General features: G+C 42.8%; 1 protein-coding gene across 4 annotated transcripts in view; it reads left to right on the top strand.

Annotated features, from left to right (window-relative positions):
• The window catches only part of PRORP (protein only RNase P catalytic subunit), a 90,761-nt gene extending 78,508 nt beyond the window's left edge, over nucleotides 1-12,253 (top strand). For 3 of the 4 annotated variants that reach the window (XM_074996847.1, XM_074996846.1, XM_074996845.1), the window contains exons 6-8: nucleotides 3,880-4,028; nucleotides 6,866-7,061; nucleotides 12,113-12,253. In XM_074996847.1, coding sequence (XP_074852948.1) covers nucleotides 3,880-4,028; nucleotides 6,866-7,061; nucleotides 12,113-12,241 — 474 coding nt within the window. In that variant the 3' untranslated portion in view covers nucleotides 12,242-12,253. Of the gene's footprint in view, nucleotides 1-3,879; nucleotides 4,029-6,819; nucleotides 7,062-12,112 lie in introns of those variants that run through there. The other variant, XM_074996849.1, reaches the window with a different exon arrangement.
• The last annotated feature ends 4,734 nt before the right edge of the window (nucleotides 12,254-16,987 follow it).

The following is a 16,987-nucleotide window of genomic DNA, read 5'->3' as shown; positions in this document are numbered from 1 at the left end:
ACCATAGCAATGCTTTGATTGGATGCAGAGAGAGTGCATAGCTCTCTCAGTCAATGTTGTATGCAGTGAACACACACCTCACATCACATGCCCTTGCTTTACATGTATATCTCTTTAGTAATACCAGTTGGAAAAAAACTAAACAGATAAAAAACCAGTGGAATCTGGCAATGGTAAACAAAGTGTCTTGTGGGCCACAGATTGCCCACCACTGACTTGAGGCGTCTGCACAAGTGGCACAAACTCCTGTGAAGACATACTTATTTCACTTTGAATGCCTTATCTGGCTTTAGTTGAAACCTTTTTCTCATTGACCAAAGGCTGATCTGCAAATAAACTTGCACAGAAATAATGAAATGTGTTGTAATTCACACCTTTGTTATTTTGGTGCAGGTTCAGTGTATGGACACTCTGATTTTAGAGGAAAAGTAAATTTACAAGTGCAAGCTAAGCCAACATAAGTTACATTTAAACTGCTATAAGAATGTTTGTCTGATATAACTAAACCAGTTTAAAATCACACTTTTATTTAAACCAGTAGAGCATACCTAAATTTAAGTAAGGAACTGAAGCAAAAAGAAAGCACAAGTCCCTTTCCTTTCCCTCTTCAGGTCGCTTTTAAGGGTAGGCTAGTTGTACTACTTTAGCTCTATCAGAAATGGAAAGGAAACACTATTTACTGTCTAGGATTACTCAGAGTATCTCTGGTACTCTCAGCCCACTGTGTGAGGCTTTACCCAAAGCCAGACTTCATTTCCTGAAAGCCATTGCGTACAGTTATTCCACTATGTGGAAATACTTTGAAAACAATGTTTTATTAAAGCAATATAACTTTACCCTGAAGAACTCGTGTTTTTTTTTTCAAAGGGGTTTCTGATTTTAGAAGGCTGTGTGAACTGGCTAGTTGAGTGGAATTATGGTAAATAAGTATTTCAGTGGAAATGATGTCAATGGCAGAAAGAAGAGTTCTTGCTTAGTTTACGGTTTCAGCCTGAAACGTAAGCATCTTAAGTGCTATAAATCAGTACAATTGGAGTAACGTTGACTTTCAGCAACTAAGGATCAGGCCCTACCTAGTGTATCAGTCAGCTTTTACAAAACCAACAAAAATATTTCCATTATGTCTTTTAATTTCAGTGGGAACAGTTTTAAGAAACTAAACATATCCTTTTTCAGCATTTGCACCCCTAACATTGCAGTACCTGACCTGCACTAGAGAACCTGTGAATGATAGTGACTATAAAAAAGCAAAACTAATCAATCATTCACTGTGCAGTTGAGAGGCAAAAAGTAAACAACACAGTGAGAATATATGATTGAACTTCAAAATTATTTCACTCTAATGTGGTGTTAGGAACATAGACAAGTCAATTTGTTATTTCAAAGTATAATTAATCTCACAGTATCCCTTTAATGTAAACATTTTGATTTGGTTCTAACTGTGAGGGGGGAGAGAGAGAGCGAGCAAGTCAGTTTACATTCTGTTGTTTTATAGGCTAAAAAAAGCAGAGGATAGGAGACTCCATGCATGTAAAGAAAAGCTGAATGTCTAGCATGCTGTCCTGTAAATAGCAGCCAGCTCTTCAGTCACTATTAAACTTCAGTACTCCAGCAATGAGACCCTCTAAGTCCATCTTTAAACTTGGACTTATCTATGCTTATCACACAGCACCAGTGCAGCTATGCTATTGTGCTTAGTGAAGACGCTACCTATGTCACTGGGAGATCTTCTCCCAGTGGCATAGATACTGCACCTCTGCAAGATGCAGTAGCTGTGTTGATGGAAGAAGCCTTCCCATTGGTTTAGTACTGTCTACACCAGGAGTTAGGTTGGTGTAACCACATCTCTCAGGGATATGGATACCAACATAGTTATACTGACATAAGTTTGTAGTCTAGACTGGGGCTCAGTGTACAGAGCCTTCATCGCTAGAGCTGCAGTTCTATAATGGTTGCAGTAACAGGTAGGACAGCCAGCAGACAATAAACCACAAAACATTTTTGACTCCTTTTCCCATGCCTGTGGCTACTAAATGAACTGTTCTTTTGTCTAAATGGCAAAGGAGCCTGTTGAAGACAGGAACAAAGAGCAGGAGAGGGTGGGAGAAGAAAGATGGAATGAGGAGGGGAAGGGAAAAGGGCTAGGCAGCCAGCAGCAATAAAGAAAGTAATACAGACTATGGAAGCAATAGCAATAAAGAATAAGGGAGCTCTCTTTCCAAAACAATCTGTGTGTACAGTCCCCAGGCAATGTGCTACAATGTCAGGAACTAACTTTCCTCCTTTTGTGGGTAATAGTGATAATGCAGGGGTGTCCAGCATGTGGCCCACGGGCCACAGTCTGGCCCACAGGGCTGGCAGTGGGGCCATTTTGAAAGCTGGCTGGGCAGCTCTGAGCCTTAGGAAGCCATTTCTGGTTCCTGACACTGCTACCACCACTCACTTCTCCAGCTCCCAGTCCCTGAGCTGCTGTGCTGAAAGAGGAGAACTCAGTTTAATTGGTTTAAGGGCCAGCAGGAGGAATTGGGCCATTAACCCAATTAAAGTGAGTCCCATTATTTCAGCATGGCAGGGCATGGAGTGGCAGGGCTGGGGGAGCTGCACAGCTGTGGGAAGGAGGAGATGGCGGCCCAGCGAAGGAGCAGCTGGGGGCAGCAGCACACAGAGATCCTGTGTAAAATAAATTAATCCTGGGTTTGGGGCTGCAAGGGGTTTAAGGCTGGGGGCAGGGGGTTGGTGGTTTGTGGCTGTGAGGGGTTAAACCTGGGGATGTGGGGGGGCAGATTTGGGGCTATTTTGTGTTTGGCCCCGTATCATGTAAAAAAAATTGCCATGTGGCCCCTGATGAAAAAAGGGTTGGACACCCCTGGGGTCATGCTATTAATTTGCAGTCAATCCATATGCATGTTCAGTGGACTTAGAGGATTGGAATCTCCACTGATGCGTGCCTGGGTGCAGTGGAGAGAGAAGGCCAATCTCCCCAGTCCTCAATGATCTGGCCTCAGCACGAGTTAGAATGGCACAGATGAAGTTTCTAACTTACATCTTTGCTGTAAGGTCCTTCTGTGGAGAATCTGGCTTTTACCACCCTGGAATATCGAGTCATGCATTAATTGGTCTTAACAATGCCTTCATCAGCCCCTCCATATTTTGTAGTTTCTCCTTCTTTATAGAGCAGTACTGCTCAATACTACTTTTCCAACCACTACAGTAGGTGGTGTTATTGGGGTCGCACAGGCTAAACAATCAAACCTTCGTCATTTCCTTGACTAAGATCAAGGGCTTCCCCTCTGCACCATTCGCACCCTGGGTATAAGAATCCCAAGGTGATTCAAGTCTTCTCCTTTGACTCTTACCTGTTGAGCTGTCCAGAGAGTTCTGCATCACTTCCTGTGTATTAATTGCAAGAATGTTGGGAAATTTTAAAGCCATTAATAATAGTACATTTTTGTGTGTGTTTGACAATTGACACTTTAACAGGTTAGTTAATTTTTTATACTTAAAAAATGAGTGTTTCCTACTTATTACTGACCAAGGAAGGATCCACGTGAGACTGTCCAGGAGTTAACACGCAGTCCTGTGGGATCTTAGAGACTAACAGATTTATTGGCGCATAAGCTTTCGCAGGGAAAGACAAAGCATCTGATGAAGCAGGTCTTTGCCCATGAAAGCTTATGCTCTAAAAATCTGTTAGTCTGTAAGGTGCCACAGGATTTCTTGTTGTTTTTGAAGATTACAGACTAACTCAGCTAGGGCTCTGATACTTGTTCAGGAAATGATAGGATTCCCTTGAATGGAGACATACCGAAGAAAATGTATTTCCTGTCATTGTTGGTTTTACTGCTAAAACAATGTGTGCTTTTGCTTTGTTTCCTGCAGCTATTTGATGTTGTCAGTCACCTGGCACAGAAGAATCTGCGGTTGCTTGTGCTGGGCCGCAAACACATGCTGAGGAACTCTAAGATCTGGAAACAACACATTATGGCTGCTATGCGGAAGAAAGCAGATTTCTTCTTTGCTGAAAATGTGTATGTATTGAAAGAAGTGACTCAACTTGTTGGAGTTTGACTAGATTGATTTTTATAATTAATTCCTAAACCAGCTAGTTTTGTGACATACTATTATTTATTATTAAGCATTGACAGTACTTGGTCCTATACATGCAAAAAGAACAAGACAGTCCTTGATCCATAGAGTTTACAGTCTAAATAGACAGCAAAAACAGATTAAAAATTGTTCTGACATACAGCTCTCTCATAATATGGAATCTTAGGGCATAGGCTCTGACTACAGGGATAAAATTGTAAGGTGGATATTTGGGCTCAGACTAGAGCCTGGGCTCTGGGATTCCCCCCACCTTCATCAGGTACCAAAGCTTAGGGTCCAGCCTTACCCTGCACATCTGCACAGCAGTTTTATAGCCATGCAGAGTGCCCAAGTCAGTTGACTTTAGCCCGCCATAGATGTTTGATTGCTATGGATCATCAGCAGGATAGAAACCTTTCGATCCGCAGATAGACCTCTACCGGTTGAGCTAACAGAATAACTGAGGCTGCTTCTACACTTGCCCACTCCCTTCAGAGAGGGTATGGTCATGAGGCAATTTGAAGTAGGCTCATGAGGCACGAATATGTATATTCAGCACCTCATTAGCATAATGGCAGCCATGTGAATTTCAAAGTGCAGACTTCGAACTGCAGATTGACAATGAGAGTAAGGGAGTGTCAAAGTGAGGCGCTTATGTCGAAGCTCCCCGCATCTACACTGTCAATCTGCAATTCGAAGTCTGCACTTCAAAATTTGTGTGGCTGCCATTATGCGAATGAGGTACTGAATAGTCATATTAGTGCCTCATTAACTTGCTTCAAATTGTCTCATTACCATACTCCCTAGTGTAAAAGCAGCCTGAGGGTATAGATTGTCATTGTTTAGGTCAGTGCTTTTCAATGTTTTCATTCGCAGATCCCTAAAAATGTTTGAATGGAGGTACAGACTGGAAATCTTAGACATAGTTTGTGGACCGCCAGAGGTCCAAAGGCTGAAAACTACTGCTTGGTGTGGATCAGCACTAGAAGGAGATGAGAGGCACATTTTGCCAAATGTTTCTTGGCGGCAGAGTAATGTTGAGAATAGGGAACCTGGAGTTCTACTCCAGATTCTGGAAAAGGGAGTGTTTCTAGTGGTCACAGACCCACCTTGCTCTTCTGCAGTTTGGTCTCTGTCATCCCTATATGGCTCCTAATCTCAGTCACCCCCATCTCTGTTTCCCGTTGGAGTCTCACACGCCACCCTCAGTCCTAGTTTCTCTCTCTGGCTCAAGTCTCAGCCTCTTCTTATGGTTTCTTGTTTCATTCTCCTCATCCAGCTAATCCCAGTCCTCTACCCACAGGCAATCTTTATCTCCAACCTCTTCAACTCTTGCTCCCAGTCTCCTCCTCAGCCAGACCCAGTGTTCCCTAAATCTCCTTGTCCCACTCTATTCTCTCTGCCAACTCCTTCACCCCCTCTGCAGGTCCGGCTTTTGTCTCATCTGCATTTGAGTCAGTTCTTGTTTGCTGCCTGGGCACCAGCAGAAAACCAATTGAGAGCATAGTACAGACAGTATCTCTACATCTAGTTCTTGTACCCAGCACCATGGCAGCCCTGGACAGCCAAGAGGAGCAATTTTATAGAAAGTCGTGTTTAGCCCCTGCAGCCCTGGGACTGACCATGTCTAGTGTAGAGCTGTAGACATGTGGGCCATGTCTACACTAGCCCAAAACTTCGAAATGGCCATGCAAATGGCCATTTCGAAGTTTACTAATGAAGCGCTGAAATAACATTCAGCGCCTTATTAGAATGCTGGCAGATGCGGCACTTCGAAATTGATGTGGCTCGCTGCTGCGCAGCTCATCCAGTTGGGGCTCCTTTTCAAAAGGACCCCACCAACTTCAAAATCCCCTTATTTCTATTTTCTGTTAGGAATAAGGGGATTTCGAAGTTGCCGGGGTCATTTCGAGAAGGATCCCTGTCTGGACATGCTGCACGGCGGCGAGCTGCGTCAATTTTGAAGTGCCGCGGCTGCCGGCATTCTAATGAGGTGCTGAATATGTATTTCAGCACTTCATTAGTAAACTTCAAAATGGCCATTTGCACGGCCATTTCGAAGTTTTGGACTAGTGTAGACATAGCTGTGCTGATTCCACCTATAGTAAGTACGGAACAGTTCTTCTGACTTACATATTTTGAGATCCTTGGATGGAAAGTACTGTAGATGTGCAGAGCTGTTGTGTAATGGGGCTTTTCTCAGGGAGGGATGAGTTTAATAAAAAAACCAATATGCCCTCTCCAAACCCACCCAACATCAGCCTCATTCCAATGAAGATAATGTTAAGTATGTTCTATTTAAAAAAGAAAAAAAAATTCTTCGTAGTTTGTTGGGACTGAATTAAGCCAGAAGAGTGTGAATCACAGAGTTGCACTGTATTATGCATGACATTTGAGACACTTTATCAGATGCTGACACAGAATTAGTGAGCTATATGAATTCAGTACAGTTTTGTGCAAGAATATGGGGCCCCTGAAACACAAACGGGAAGTTAGCTTTGATTCAATATAGCAGTTTATTGCTGTCACGTGGCAAGTTGCCATTTTGTTACTTGCTGTGTTAAAGTGGTAAGGGAAAACATTTATTTCTAGCAGCAGCTATATTTTAATTCCCTTCCAAACATTTGGATGCTTTCTGGTAAACAGGAAAAGTTCCTTGGTTTTAACAGAGAACACAGTTGCATTAATGATGATGAATAAAATTCAGCTGAATATTTGATTCATTTCCTGCAGCCTTGACTGGCCAAGAGTGACCTCCATCTCTTCGTGGTTTGTTTAGGTCAGAAGATGACCCCTTCCTGCTGTATGCCAGTCTTCATTCAGGAAGTCATTGTAAGTTCATTTCTAGAGATCTCCTGCGAGATCACAAGGCTTGTCTTCCTGACAGTCTTACTCGAAATCTGTTCTTCAAGTGGCAGCGTGGACACCAAATGGTTCTTACCCACTACTGGCCAGGAAAGAGAATTGAATTTCAGGTAAGTTCTTTGCTTTTGTCAGAAAACATTAAAAATACACTAATTAAATCATAAAATATGAGCCACAACTAATAAAAACCCTGTAGAAAAATTCTTATTGACTTAAGGCAGAACTCGTATTCATGAGCACATACCAGCAGTGAAGTGTGCCCAGTTTCACTCTTAAATAGCACTTTTGCTCACAAAATTTGTGATTTGCCACTGTAGGCAAGAGGGTCAACTAAGACAAGAAAGTGATACTTCAAGTTTGTAAACATCTGTTTGCCTGAACAGTAACTTGTTTGTCTTTACAGACCATTTGGCTTCAGTGCATCATAGGTGCACACATACATCCCATGCATTGGATGGTTCAGGGCAGTTGCCCTGGGTCCCTCACTTCAGGGGGACGCAGGGCCTGGGCAGCTCAGGGTCAGTTGTAGTGCATTTGGCACCTGTTCCATTCCACCCTGCTTCAGGAGACCCAAATCTGGAGAGTGCAGGGACTGGTGGCTCTGCCCGACCTCACCAGTTCCTGGCATCACTGAGCAGAGAAAGTGTTAGAAGCTTCAGGGAACAGGTGGGATGAGGGCAGAGCAGGGGTGGGAAGAAGTGGGACAGGGATCTGGGGGAAGGGACAGAGCTAGGGTGAGAAGAGGTGCACTCAAGCCTAGGTTGGCGGGGGAAGGGGGACATTGTCCCACACCTACTCTCTGGATTGTCACCTTGTGGTGAGTGGGCTTGTGTGTTCCAGTGAACTCAATCACAATGCCATAGGGAGTCCCCTGCTCCTAGCAGGGTCATTCATGGTGGCAAGATCAAGGGGGACGATCCAAACAAAGAACGATCTTAAAAGTCCTCAATGGCAGAACAGGCAGAGGATAGCAAAGGTAATGCTACAATGGCTTTGAAGGTGGATGAAACCTACAGTGGACAGGAGACTCCCAGTTGTTGTGGATTCCGTGCCATTGGACCTGAGTTTTCCATCTGTCAAGAACCATGTGATGGCTGCAATGCAACAGTCTCCCCACGTTAAAAGAAGTCACTGACAGGCATCTTCTTCTGTGCACTACTCTACTAAACTTAAGCCCTATGGCGGCTGGCAAATGGCGATGGGAGCAGGTTTGTAAAATCTGAAAGCTTTTAGTGATGAACCAGCATGTAGGAAGTGGATGTATGCATCAGTTGTTCTGTTTCAAGGACTGAGGTGATAAAACGGTCTCGCTGCTACATCCACAACCAAGCAGCCCTATGTAGGATCCACTCTGCTCACCCCTCATGGATAGAGGGCTAGAAAAGTGCCGTAAACATAGTCCAGCTCAATCCCCTTGATTAGATAACTGCGTCAAGTGGGTTCAACTCCATGTGGTTTAAATTGAACAGTAAACTTTGGAACATGGAATATTCAGACTCTAATGGACAACCCAGACAGTGAGCAACCCGAAAGACTCATGGCAGTTATCTTGCACAAACTGCGACGATTCAACAATGATATCGCTGCCCTGGCAGAAACAGGGGGACCAGAAGAAGGACAGCTAAGGGGAGAAGGTAGAGAGTATGCATTTTTCTGGAAAGAAACCCCAAAGGAAGAAAAATGAATTAATGGAGTAGGATTTGCCATCAAGAATGAACTGACAAAGATCCTGTCTGAAGTTCCTGTTGGCATCAGTGAGCATCTCATGACTCTCCTCTTGAAGCTTGCTAAAAACCAACAGGCAACTGTCATCGGTGCTTGTGCACCAACTCTAGACACTGAAGATGATTTGAAGGAGAAGTCCTACACCCACTGGACACAGTCCTGACAGACATACCCAAGAAGGCAAGAATGTTCTCTTGGGGGATTTCAAGGCCAGGCTCAGAAGAGACATGGATCTCTGGAAGACTACCATTGGGAGAGAAGGAGTTGGCAACAGCAGCTCCAGCGGACTGCTCCTCCTTGCAAAATGTTCAGAACACAAGCTAGTCATCATGAACACCCTGTTCCACCAGCAAACAAATGTAAGACCTCCTGGCAACATCCTCGATCAAAGCACTGGCACCTCATAGATTGTCATCATCCGTGCTCAGGATCAGCGTGATTTCCTTCTCACATGTACATGACTAGTGCTGGTGACTGCTGGACTGATCACATCCTTATTTGATCCACAATGGCAATTAGGGTGTCACCAACTGGAGAAGTCAGAGGAAACAGATCTGAGGGAAGATCAATGTACACAGCCTGAAGGACCCCATCAGACAATATGACTTCCAGATAGCACTCCAAAGGAAGCTGCCAACAGCACACCCTGAAGATGTGGAAGAACACTGATGTATCGAATTTGAGCATGAACTCCAGTTTACACAGCTCCCTTTGTAACCTGCTGTTAAAGTCTCTTTTATAGGACGCATATTCTCAGGTCTTTAGCAGAATGGCCCACTCCATTGAAATGCTCAGTGACAGGTTTATAGTATCAGAGGGGTAGCTGTGTTAGTCTGGATCCGTAACAGCAACGAAGGGTCCTGTGGCACCTTATAGACTAACAGAAAAGTTTTGAGCATGAGCTTTCGTGAGCAAAGACTCACTTCATCAGATGCTGGTCATGGGAGTCTGCAGGGCCAGGTATAAATAAGCCAGAGCAAGGCTGGGGATAACAAAGTTAGCTCGGTCAGGAAGGATGAGGCTTACTACCAGCAGTTGATCTGGAGGTGTGAACACCAAGGGAGGGGAAGCTGCTTTTGTATTTAGCCAGCCATTCACAGTCTTTGTTTAATCCTGAGCTGAGGGTGTCGAATTTGCAGATGAATTGTAGCTCAGCAATTTCTCTTTGGAGTCTGGTCTTGAAATTTTTTTGCTGTAGGATAGCTACTTTTAAGTCTGCTACTGTGTGGCCCGGGAGATTGAAGTGCTCTCCTATGGGTTTTTGTATATTGCCATTTCTGACATCTGATTTGTGTGCGTTTATTCTTTTACGTAGAGACTGTCCAGTTTGTCTGATGTACATAGCAGAGGGGCATTGCTGGCACATGATGGCAGAAATTATATTGGTAGATGTGCAGCTGAATGAACCCACAATGGTGTGGCTGATCTGGTTCATTCAGCTGCACATCTACCAATATAATTTATGCCATCATGTGCCAGCAATGCCCCTCTGCTATATACATTGGACAAACTGGACAGTCTCTACATAAAAGAATAAACGCACACAAATCAGATGTCAGAAATGGCAATGTACAAAAACCCGTAGGAGAGTACTTCAATCTCCCGGGCCACACAGTAGCAGACTTAAAAGTAGCTATCCTACAGCAAAAAAATTTCAAGACCAGACTCCAAAGAGAAATTGCTGAGCTACAATTCATCTGCAAATTCGACACCCTCAGCTCAGGATTAAACAAAGACTGAATGGCTGGCTAAATACAAAAGCAGCTTCCCCTCCCTTGGTGTTCACACCTCCAGATCAACTGCTGGTAGTAAGCCTCATCCTTCCTGACTGAGCTAACCTTGTTATCCCCAGCCTTGCTCTGGCTTATTTATACCTGGCCCTGCAGATTTCCATGACCAGCATCTGATGAAGTAAGTCTTTGCTCACGAAAGCTCATGCTCAAAACTTTTCTGTTAGTCTATAAGGTGTCACAGGACCCTTTGTTGCTGTGACAGGTTTATGTGTATTTAGATTCCTAATGTCTGCTCTGTGCCCATTCAAACTGGAGTTCATAGTCAAATTCGATACATTGAATCTTGGCCTTAATAGAGATAGCAATGACCTGCATTACAAAGACAGTTTCCCTGCTTTTGATATTCGTAATGATCTCAGGCAGGACACTTAGTATTTTCTTTCTTTCTTTTTCTTTTTCTTTCTTTCTTGCTTTCTTTTTTGGATCTCTGTATTATCAAACCATCAGTACTGTACTGGAAATGTTGAACCTCCAGATCTGAGGTCTGCCCCATGAAAGCTCATTGCCTAATAAATTCTTTTGTTAGCCTTTAAAGTGCTATGTGGCTGCCGCTTTGATTTGTTAGAATACAGACTAACACATCTCCTTCTCTGTTACTAGCAATGCGTAACACTAAAGAGAAACAAGATTAGATATTAAGAAACAAAGATGTATGCAGAATACTTTATTTATCAACAACAGTAGTATTGTACACAGTAAACTTATACTGTATTTGCTGTATTTTTCACTATATTCCTTCTTATGGAAACATAACTAAAATTTATTTACAGTTAAAATGCCAGTTATTTGAGAGTTCCAGATAATAGAATGCTGGACGTGAAAGAGTTTACTGCAGAACACTGCATACAGTTATTGTGTCTACAATTTAAACAGAATGTCGGAAGATTGGTGAGAAAGCTGTAAAAAGCCACAAAACCAATTCAAGACCTGAGAAGATGCCCCACACTGAGGGAATTAAAATGCTTAATCTATTTAGTTTATCCAAATAAAAGATTGAGAGGTGACTTAATAACAGCATGTAGGTGGTTTCAGAGGCAGAAAATACCAGCTACTAAAGTGCTCTTCAGTATAGCAGAGAAAGGCATAATAACCAAGGGCTGAAGTTAAAACTGGTCAATTCAGCTTAGAAATAAGGCACAAATTTTAAACAGTTAAGGTTGATTAACCATTGGAACAAACAACTAAGGAAACTGTTTGGATTCTCTATTGCTTTATGATTGCATATTAAAATATCTAAAGGCACACAATCCAGAAAGATTCCATAAAGAGAAAAGATATTGAGAAGATGAGTCATGGTCCAAGGAGAAAGATCAAGTAACCAACAGAAGACTTGAAGTTAACAAAGAGATTCCTGTGGTAGTGCTTTCTGAGTTCAACAGAATATAGTTAAACAATATTGGGACTTAACTGGTATTTATACACAGGTCCTAGGTGGGATGGCTGCAAGGTTTACCAATAGAAATGTCCAGCATTCATTGCAGTCAGGCCACCTATCTTTTCATATTTGCTGTTCTGCAAACCCATCCAACAGTTGTCCATTGATATGCTGGAAAAAGAGCAGGAAATGTTTGCTACTCATTACAAAATTTTTTTTTACATTGCACACAGTCAATATAATATTTTTTCTTGTCTTTACCCCACAGCCTATTCCTATTTATGACACAGTGGTACAGACTACTGGTGACACTTGGCACATTCCCTATGATGAACAGCTGGTGAAAAGATGTTCCTATGAAGTGCCAACAAAATGGCTTTGCCTTCAACGAAAATAATAAAGAATCCAGTTTTACAAACTAAAACTAAGTGTTTTCCTCTCTTGATAATGATCAGAATCTAATGATCATGCACAGTCAGGGAATTAATACCTCAAATATGGATCCTGTAGCTGACTAAATGTTCAGTAAGCATAGTTCACCAAATTCATACATGATGTAAGTCTGTTGAAGTCAGTGGTGTTTGGCCCATTACTTGCATCTTTGCTGATCAGAGTTCATTGTCCTCTGTGGTAAAAAAAAGATTTGTTGTGGCACCACTTGTTAAGATTTTATTGGGAGGAGGTGCTAAAGGGATTAAGCACTGGGATGGTCCCTGGGAGGTCCTAAAGAATTTTAGCTTCTACATTTCCAAATATGCAAAACTTCTTTGTTAGGTGAAATAGTACAGGCAGGACCTCCCTGATCCAGCATCCTTGGGACCTGACCAGTCCAAATGAGGGAATTTGCCAGACCAGGGAGGCCTCCTGCATCCAGCTCCCCAGCCTGCTGCCAGCTGCACTTCAGGCCTCAGTCACTCTGCCGCTGTCCCAGTTGGGATGCCTGCTCCTGACCCCCGTTCATCTGGCTGCCCAGCTGCCCTAGCCCCAGTCCCCCTGGCAGGCTACCCCAGGACCGATGCTTTTACTGGGGTGCACTGGTCCTCACCCCTCTGCCAGACAGACCCAACGGAGCTCCAGCTCCTCTGCAATGCCTGTTGCTGCAGGGTAGTCAGAGCTAATGATGCAGCAGCTCAGGAGACAGAGCCATAGCAGCATGACCCACAGCAGCCCAAGCTGGGGCTGCAGCAGTCAGGGTGCACTGACAGCCAGGCTGGGATCCCAGTAGCCCGGCAGTCAGCTGATCTGGCCCCAGCTACCAGCCCTGCCATGGCCCCAAGCTTCCAGCTTCCTATTGCCTGAGTCACAGCCACGCTTTCTGGCACAACCCTACAGGTTGCTGGACCAGAGAGTCCTGATGTAGGGAGGTGCAACCTGCAGTTTGTTTTTTAAATAAAAATTAGTTATATTAGGGACTTCACGGTAGGAAGTAATATGATACAATTGAATTTTGTATAAGCCTCTTTCGTAGAAACTTTATTTAATTGGAAGGCGGTAAAAGTGGTATAAATCACTGAAGAAGTGGTGTAAACCATTATCATTAACTATTTGTATGGGAATTGTAAATCCTCTTTTTTTACATCTACCATCCTTATACAAGAAACCCAGATGGAAATGCAATGTTAATCTTGATGGAAGGAGCTGAAGAAAAATTCCCTGTCCAGTTTTGTGATACAAAGAATTTGATGGGTCTTTTACTAAATGAAGCAGCTCCCTCCTGGGACTTTCACAAAAACACTCCCAGCACGCTAGCCACACCCTTTATGTCTGTGTAACTGCAGTGTGCCAGCCACACGTACTCTCTGGCTCTGAAAAGCCTTGGTTAATATTGCAGAGTGTTGTATAACTGAATTTTCCCAGCCTTAGATTTTCCACCAGAAATGTTATGGCCTGTACTGCCCAGCCCTCTCCTGGACATCACCAGTTATTAAGTCTATTACTCCTTTAACAGAATAATATGCCAATTTATTTCAAATTATTATTCAGACACTTTAAATACATTGGATTAGTGTAATGAGGCAGACTGGACACCCACAGACCTGGAAGTGGGAGGTGATCTGCACTGAGCCTTGGTGGGGAGAGCCACACCATGTTCAACCCTCTCATGGGGATTCAGCGGGCCGGACAGGAAGTACAAAAGGTGGGCTGACAAACTCACTTGAGTCCCAGCTGTCTCTTGCAAGCTCCCAAGTTGGCTGGCTGCTGCAGACCCTGAGGAAGCTGAGGACTGGCCAGGGCCATTTGTAGACATTTATAAACATGCAGAAGCTACAAGCCTGATAGAGACCCTCTTCCCTGACGACCAGGGGTATGTCTTCACTACACAGTCAGGATCGATCTTCTGGGATTCCATTTTGCACGCCTAATAGGCTGGAACAGAGTGGAGTGGGTGGGCCTACAGCCCCCCGACCCAACTGGAGGGTGGCCATCTCCCCTTTTGTTAGGTAAGACGCACACTCTTGTCAACCCTCCACCAAAGCTAGGAGGCCCAACTGCTTTGCTGCTTATCCTGAGTATGTGCCTGAGCCCTCGGCCTCTTTGCTGCCCCACCCTTACTCAAACCTGGGACAACTGATGGTTTCGCTGCTCATCCTGAGGATAGGCCTGAGACAGGGATTCTTTGCTGCCCTGCCCTGACAGCTTTGTAAACTGTTCAACCTTGATCACACACCCACACTCTCATCTCCCGTTGCTCTACTGATTCGCTATGCCAGCTGACCACCAGAGATGCAGTGAGATAGATAGGCTGCCCACAGACGTGGAGGGGAGAGGCCACTCACCTACAATAGAATATATTTAGATAAAGCAGGAAAAGAAGTTTATTAGCTGCAAAGACAGATTTTTGAGTACAAATAATGAGGCACAGAGGTCAGAAATGATTACTAAAAATAAATATATTAAATATAAAGCTAAGGCATTTACTAATACTGTGATAAACAATAGACGATCCAAGCAAAGTTTCTCACCATACGCTTACATCAGTCTTACTAAGCAAACCCTTTCCTAGAATCCAACAAATATTCCTTTGTTGCTTCAAATGTAGTGAACATGGTGTGTTTGGAAGGGGGTTGTACTTTTTTTTTTAATAGTTTCAGTCCCTCCCTTGAACAACATTTCCAGCTAGGCACCAAGAAACAGAGTTTCTGAGGAAGAATGTTCCTTGCTACTTTTTCCTCAGCTATTTAAACTTTCTTTGCTTTCCTCCCTGTTTGATGACTCTTTTTGCTACCTAAAAGCAAATTAGCAAAGTGCACATTCTGTTGTCTAAGACTGGTCTATTTGCCAACTTCTGTTTGTGCAGGATTGTGGAATTTGGAACATGGGAAAATCTTATACAGGGAAATATTATAACTTCACATACAGTGGTGCCACACATTTTATCAGGATAATACTGACCAACAAATGGAGTTTTCACATGGTATCTTACAAAGAACACTTAGCACAAGCACTATTACAATAATATCTAGGGGATAAACAAAGTATTCTATTAGCTTGATCAGAATTTACCTAACTGCTGTTTTGGTACATCATCTGCATACATAGTTTTCATACCCGATAAAGAACAAGTTTCGGAGGGATTTTGTCAGTTTTCCCTGCAGTTAAATAACTCCCATTTTCTGAAAATTGCATTTTTAATTGCAATGTCATCAGAAAGGAGAGCTGGTGATATGCAGGCCTATATGGCAGACCCACTATACAGAATTTTTGTGCAGATAAGGTGTCTCTGAGAGCACACCCAAAATTTCTTTTTAAAGTTGTCAAAATGTCTCAACCAACAGATTCATTCGTCCTTTTACCCCACTCTAAACCTTACTGCTCCAAAGGAGAGGCTAACTTCGGCAGACATATTCAACTTAGTTCTATGACATTAAAAGGACAATTGATGTTGGAACAGTTTTCCCAGCACTTTCAATGTCATAATTAATAAAACAAAATAGTAATAATTATTCCCAGCAGGAGAAATCCAGTACAAACAAAGGATTATATTATTGGATTTAGATGGGGAGTTTTCCTGTATCCTAGACATTGATATAAAAATCTGTCTTTCAAATGTCTTGCTGTAGGATGATGCAGCTTTTGACAAATATTGTCCAGAAATAAAAACCCAAACTTCTATTCAGAGGGTAGTAGATTTTTTTGTCTTTTAAACAGAAAGTGAACTTGAACATATTTTATTAAAAACAAATTCTTTATTATTGAGATGTAGTTTTATGAGATTTTTCTGAGCACAAAAATTTTTTCTAGCTAGTATTTTTGATGGATCATATCTGAACACGTCAAATGTGAACCACAGCAGTTTTACAGTGTTCAGAAAAATTTAGGCTGCAGGGATGCTAATTTTTGAGTGTATCTCACATCTTAACTGTTTTCTCACAAGTTGGCAATAATATTGGAACACAGTTCACTCTCACCTTCGCAACAAGATCAAATCATGATTTAGTTACAACCGTAGTTGCTAAGTTTTAAAAGAGGCAATAGCTTTATCATAGTGTAGAGTAACTTAAAGCCATAATGATTTCTGACAGAAACGCTCAACTACAGTCCAGGTAAGCAACTATTTTCCTGTTACCTAAATGTGTCTGTGAACAGGAAAGGGAAATAACATTGTTGCAATTTGTGCAAGTTTAAAGCTCTGTTTTAATTGAGCTAAGATAAGCTGTGGTGGTGTGTTTTTAAAGTGGTGGTGAAAACTACAGCAATCTCTTTTCTTTATTAAAGTAGGGGGAAATTCCAGAAGTATTGCCTTAGAGCCTTTTTTTTCTGCATTCAAAAATACACTGGATGCTGGGCATCCTCATACCCTCCTAGCATATTTTCCTTATCTATCCTTTATCTTCTGCTCATACATTCTCCCCCTTCACACTCTTTTCCTTTGCTGTGAGAACTAGAAGTTTTACTGTCCCTGTCCCTTTCCTCACTCAAACAAGTACATCTCCCCTTCAGAAGAGTAGATCACAATAGGTGAGAGCTGCAGGCCTGATCTGTCACACACAATTCTCAAAACAGGAACAGCACAATGTCACATCTGTGAGGCCACTCGGTGAGGCTTTACCATGGGATAGGGGCTGGGTGCCAATGGTAAATTGCAACGGTGCAATTTTTTCTTGGGTCTGCGGACAGCTGGATTTGCTAGCTCTGTTGCCCA

Source organism: Carettochelys insculpta, chromosome 6 (assembly GCF_033958435.1).
Source record: "Carettochelys insculpta isolate YL-2023 chromosome 6, ASM3395843v1, whole genome shotgun sequence".
NCBI classification, from domain to species: domain Eukaryota; kingdom Metazoa; phylum Chordata; order Testudines; family Carettochelyidae; genus Carettochelys; species Carettochelys insculpta.
Note: the sequence above shows the minus strand (reverse complement) of the source record. Positions and strands in the feature narration are given on the sequence as shown.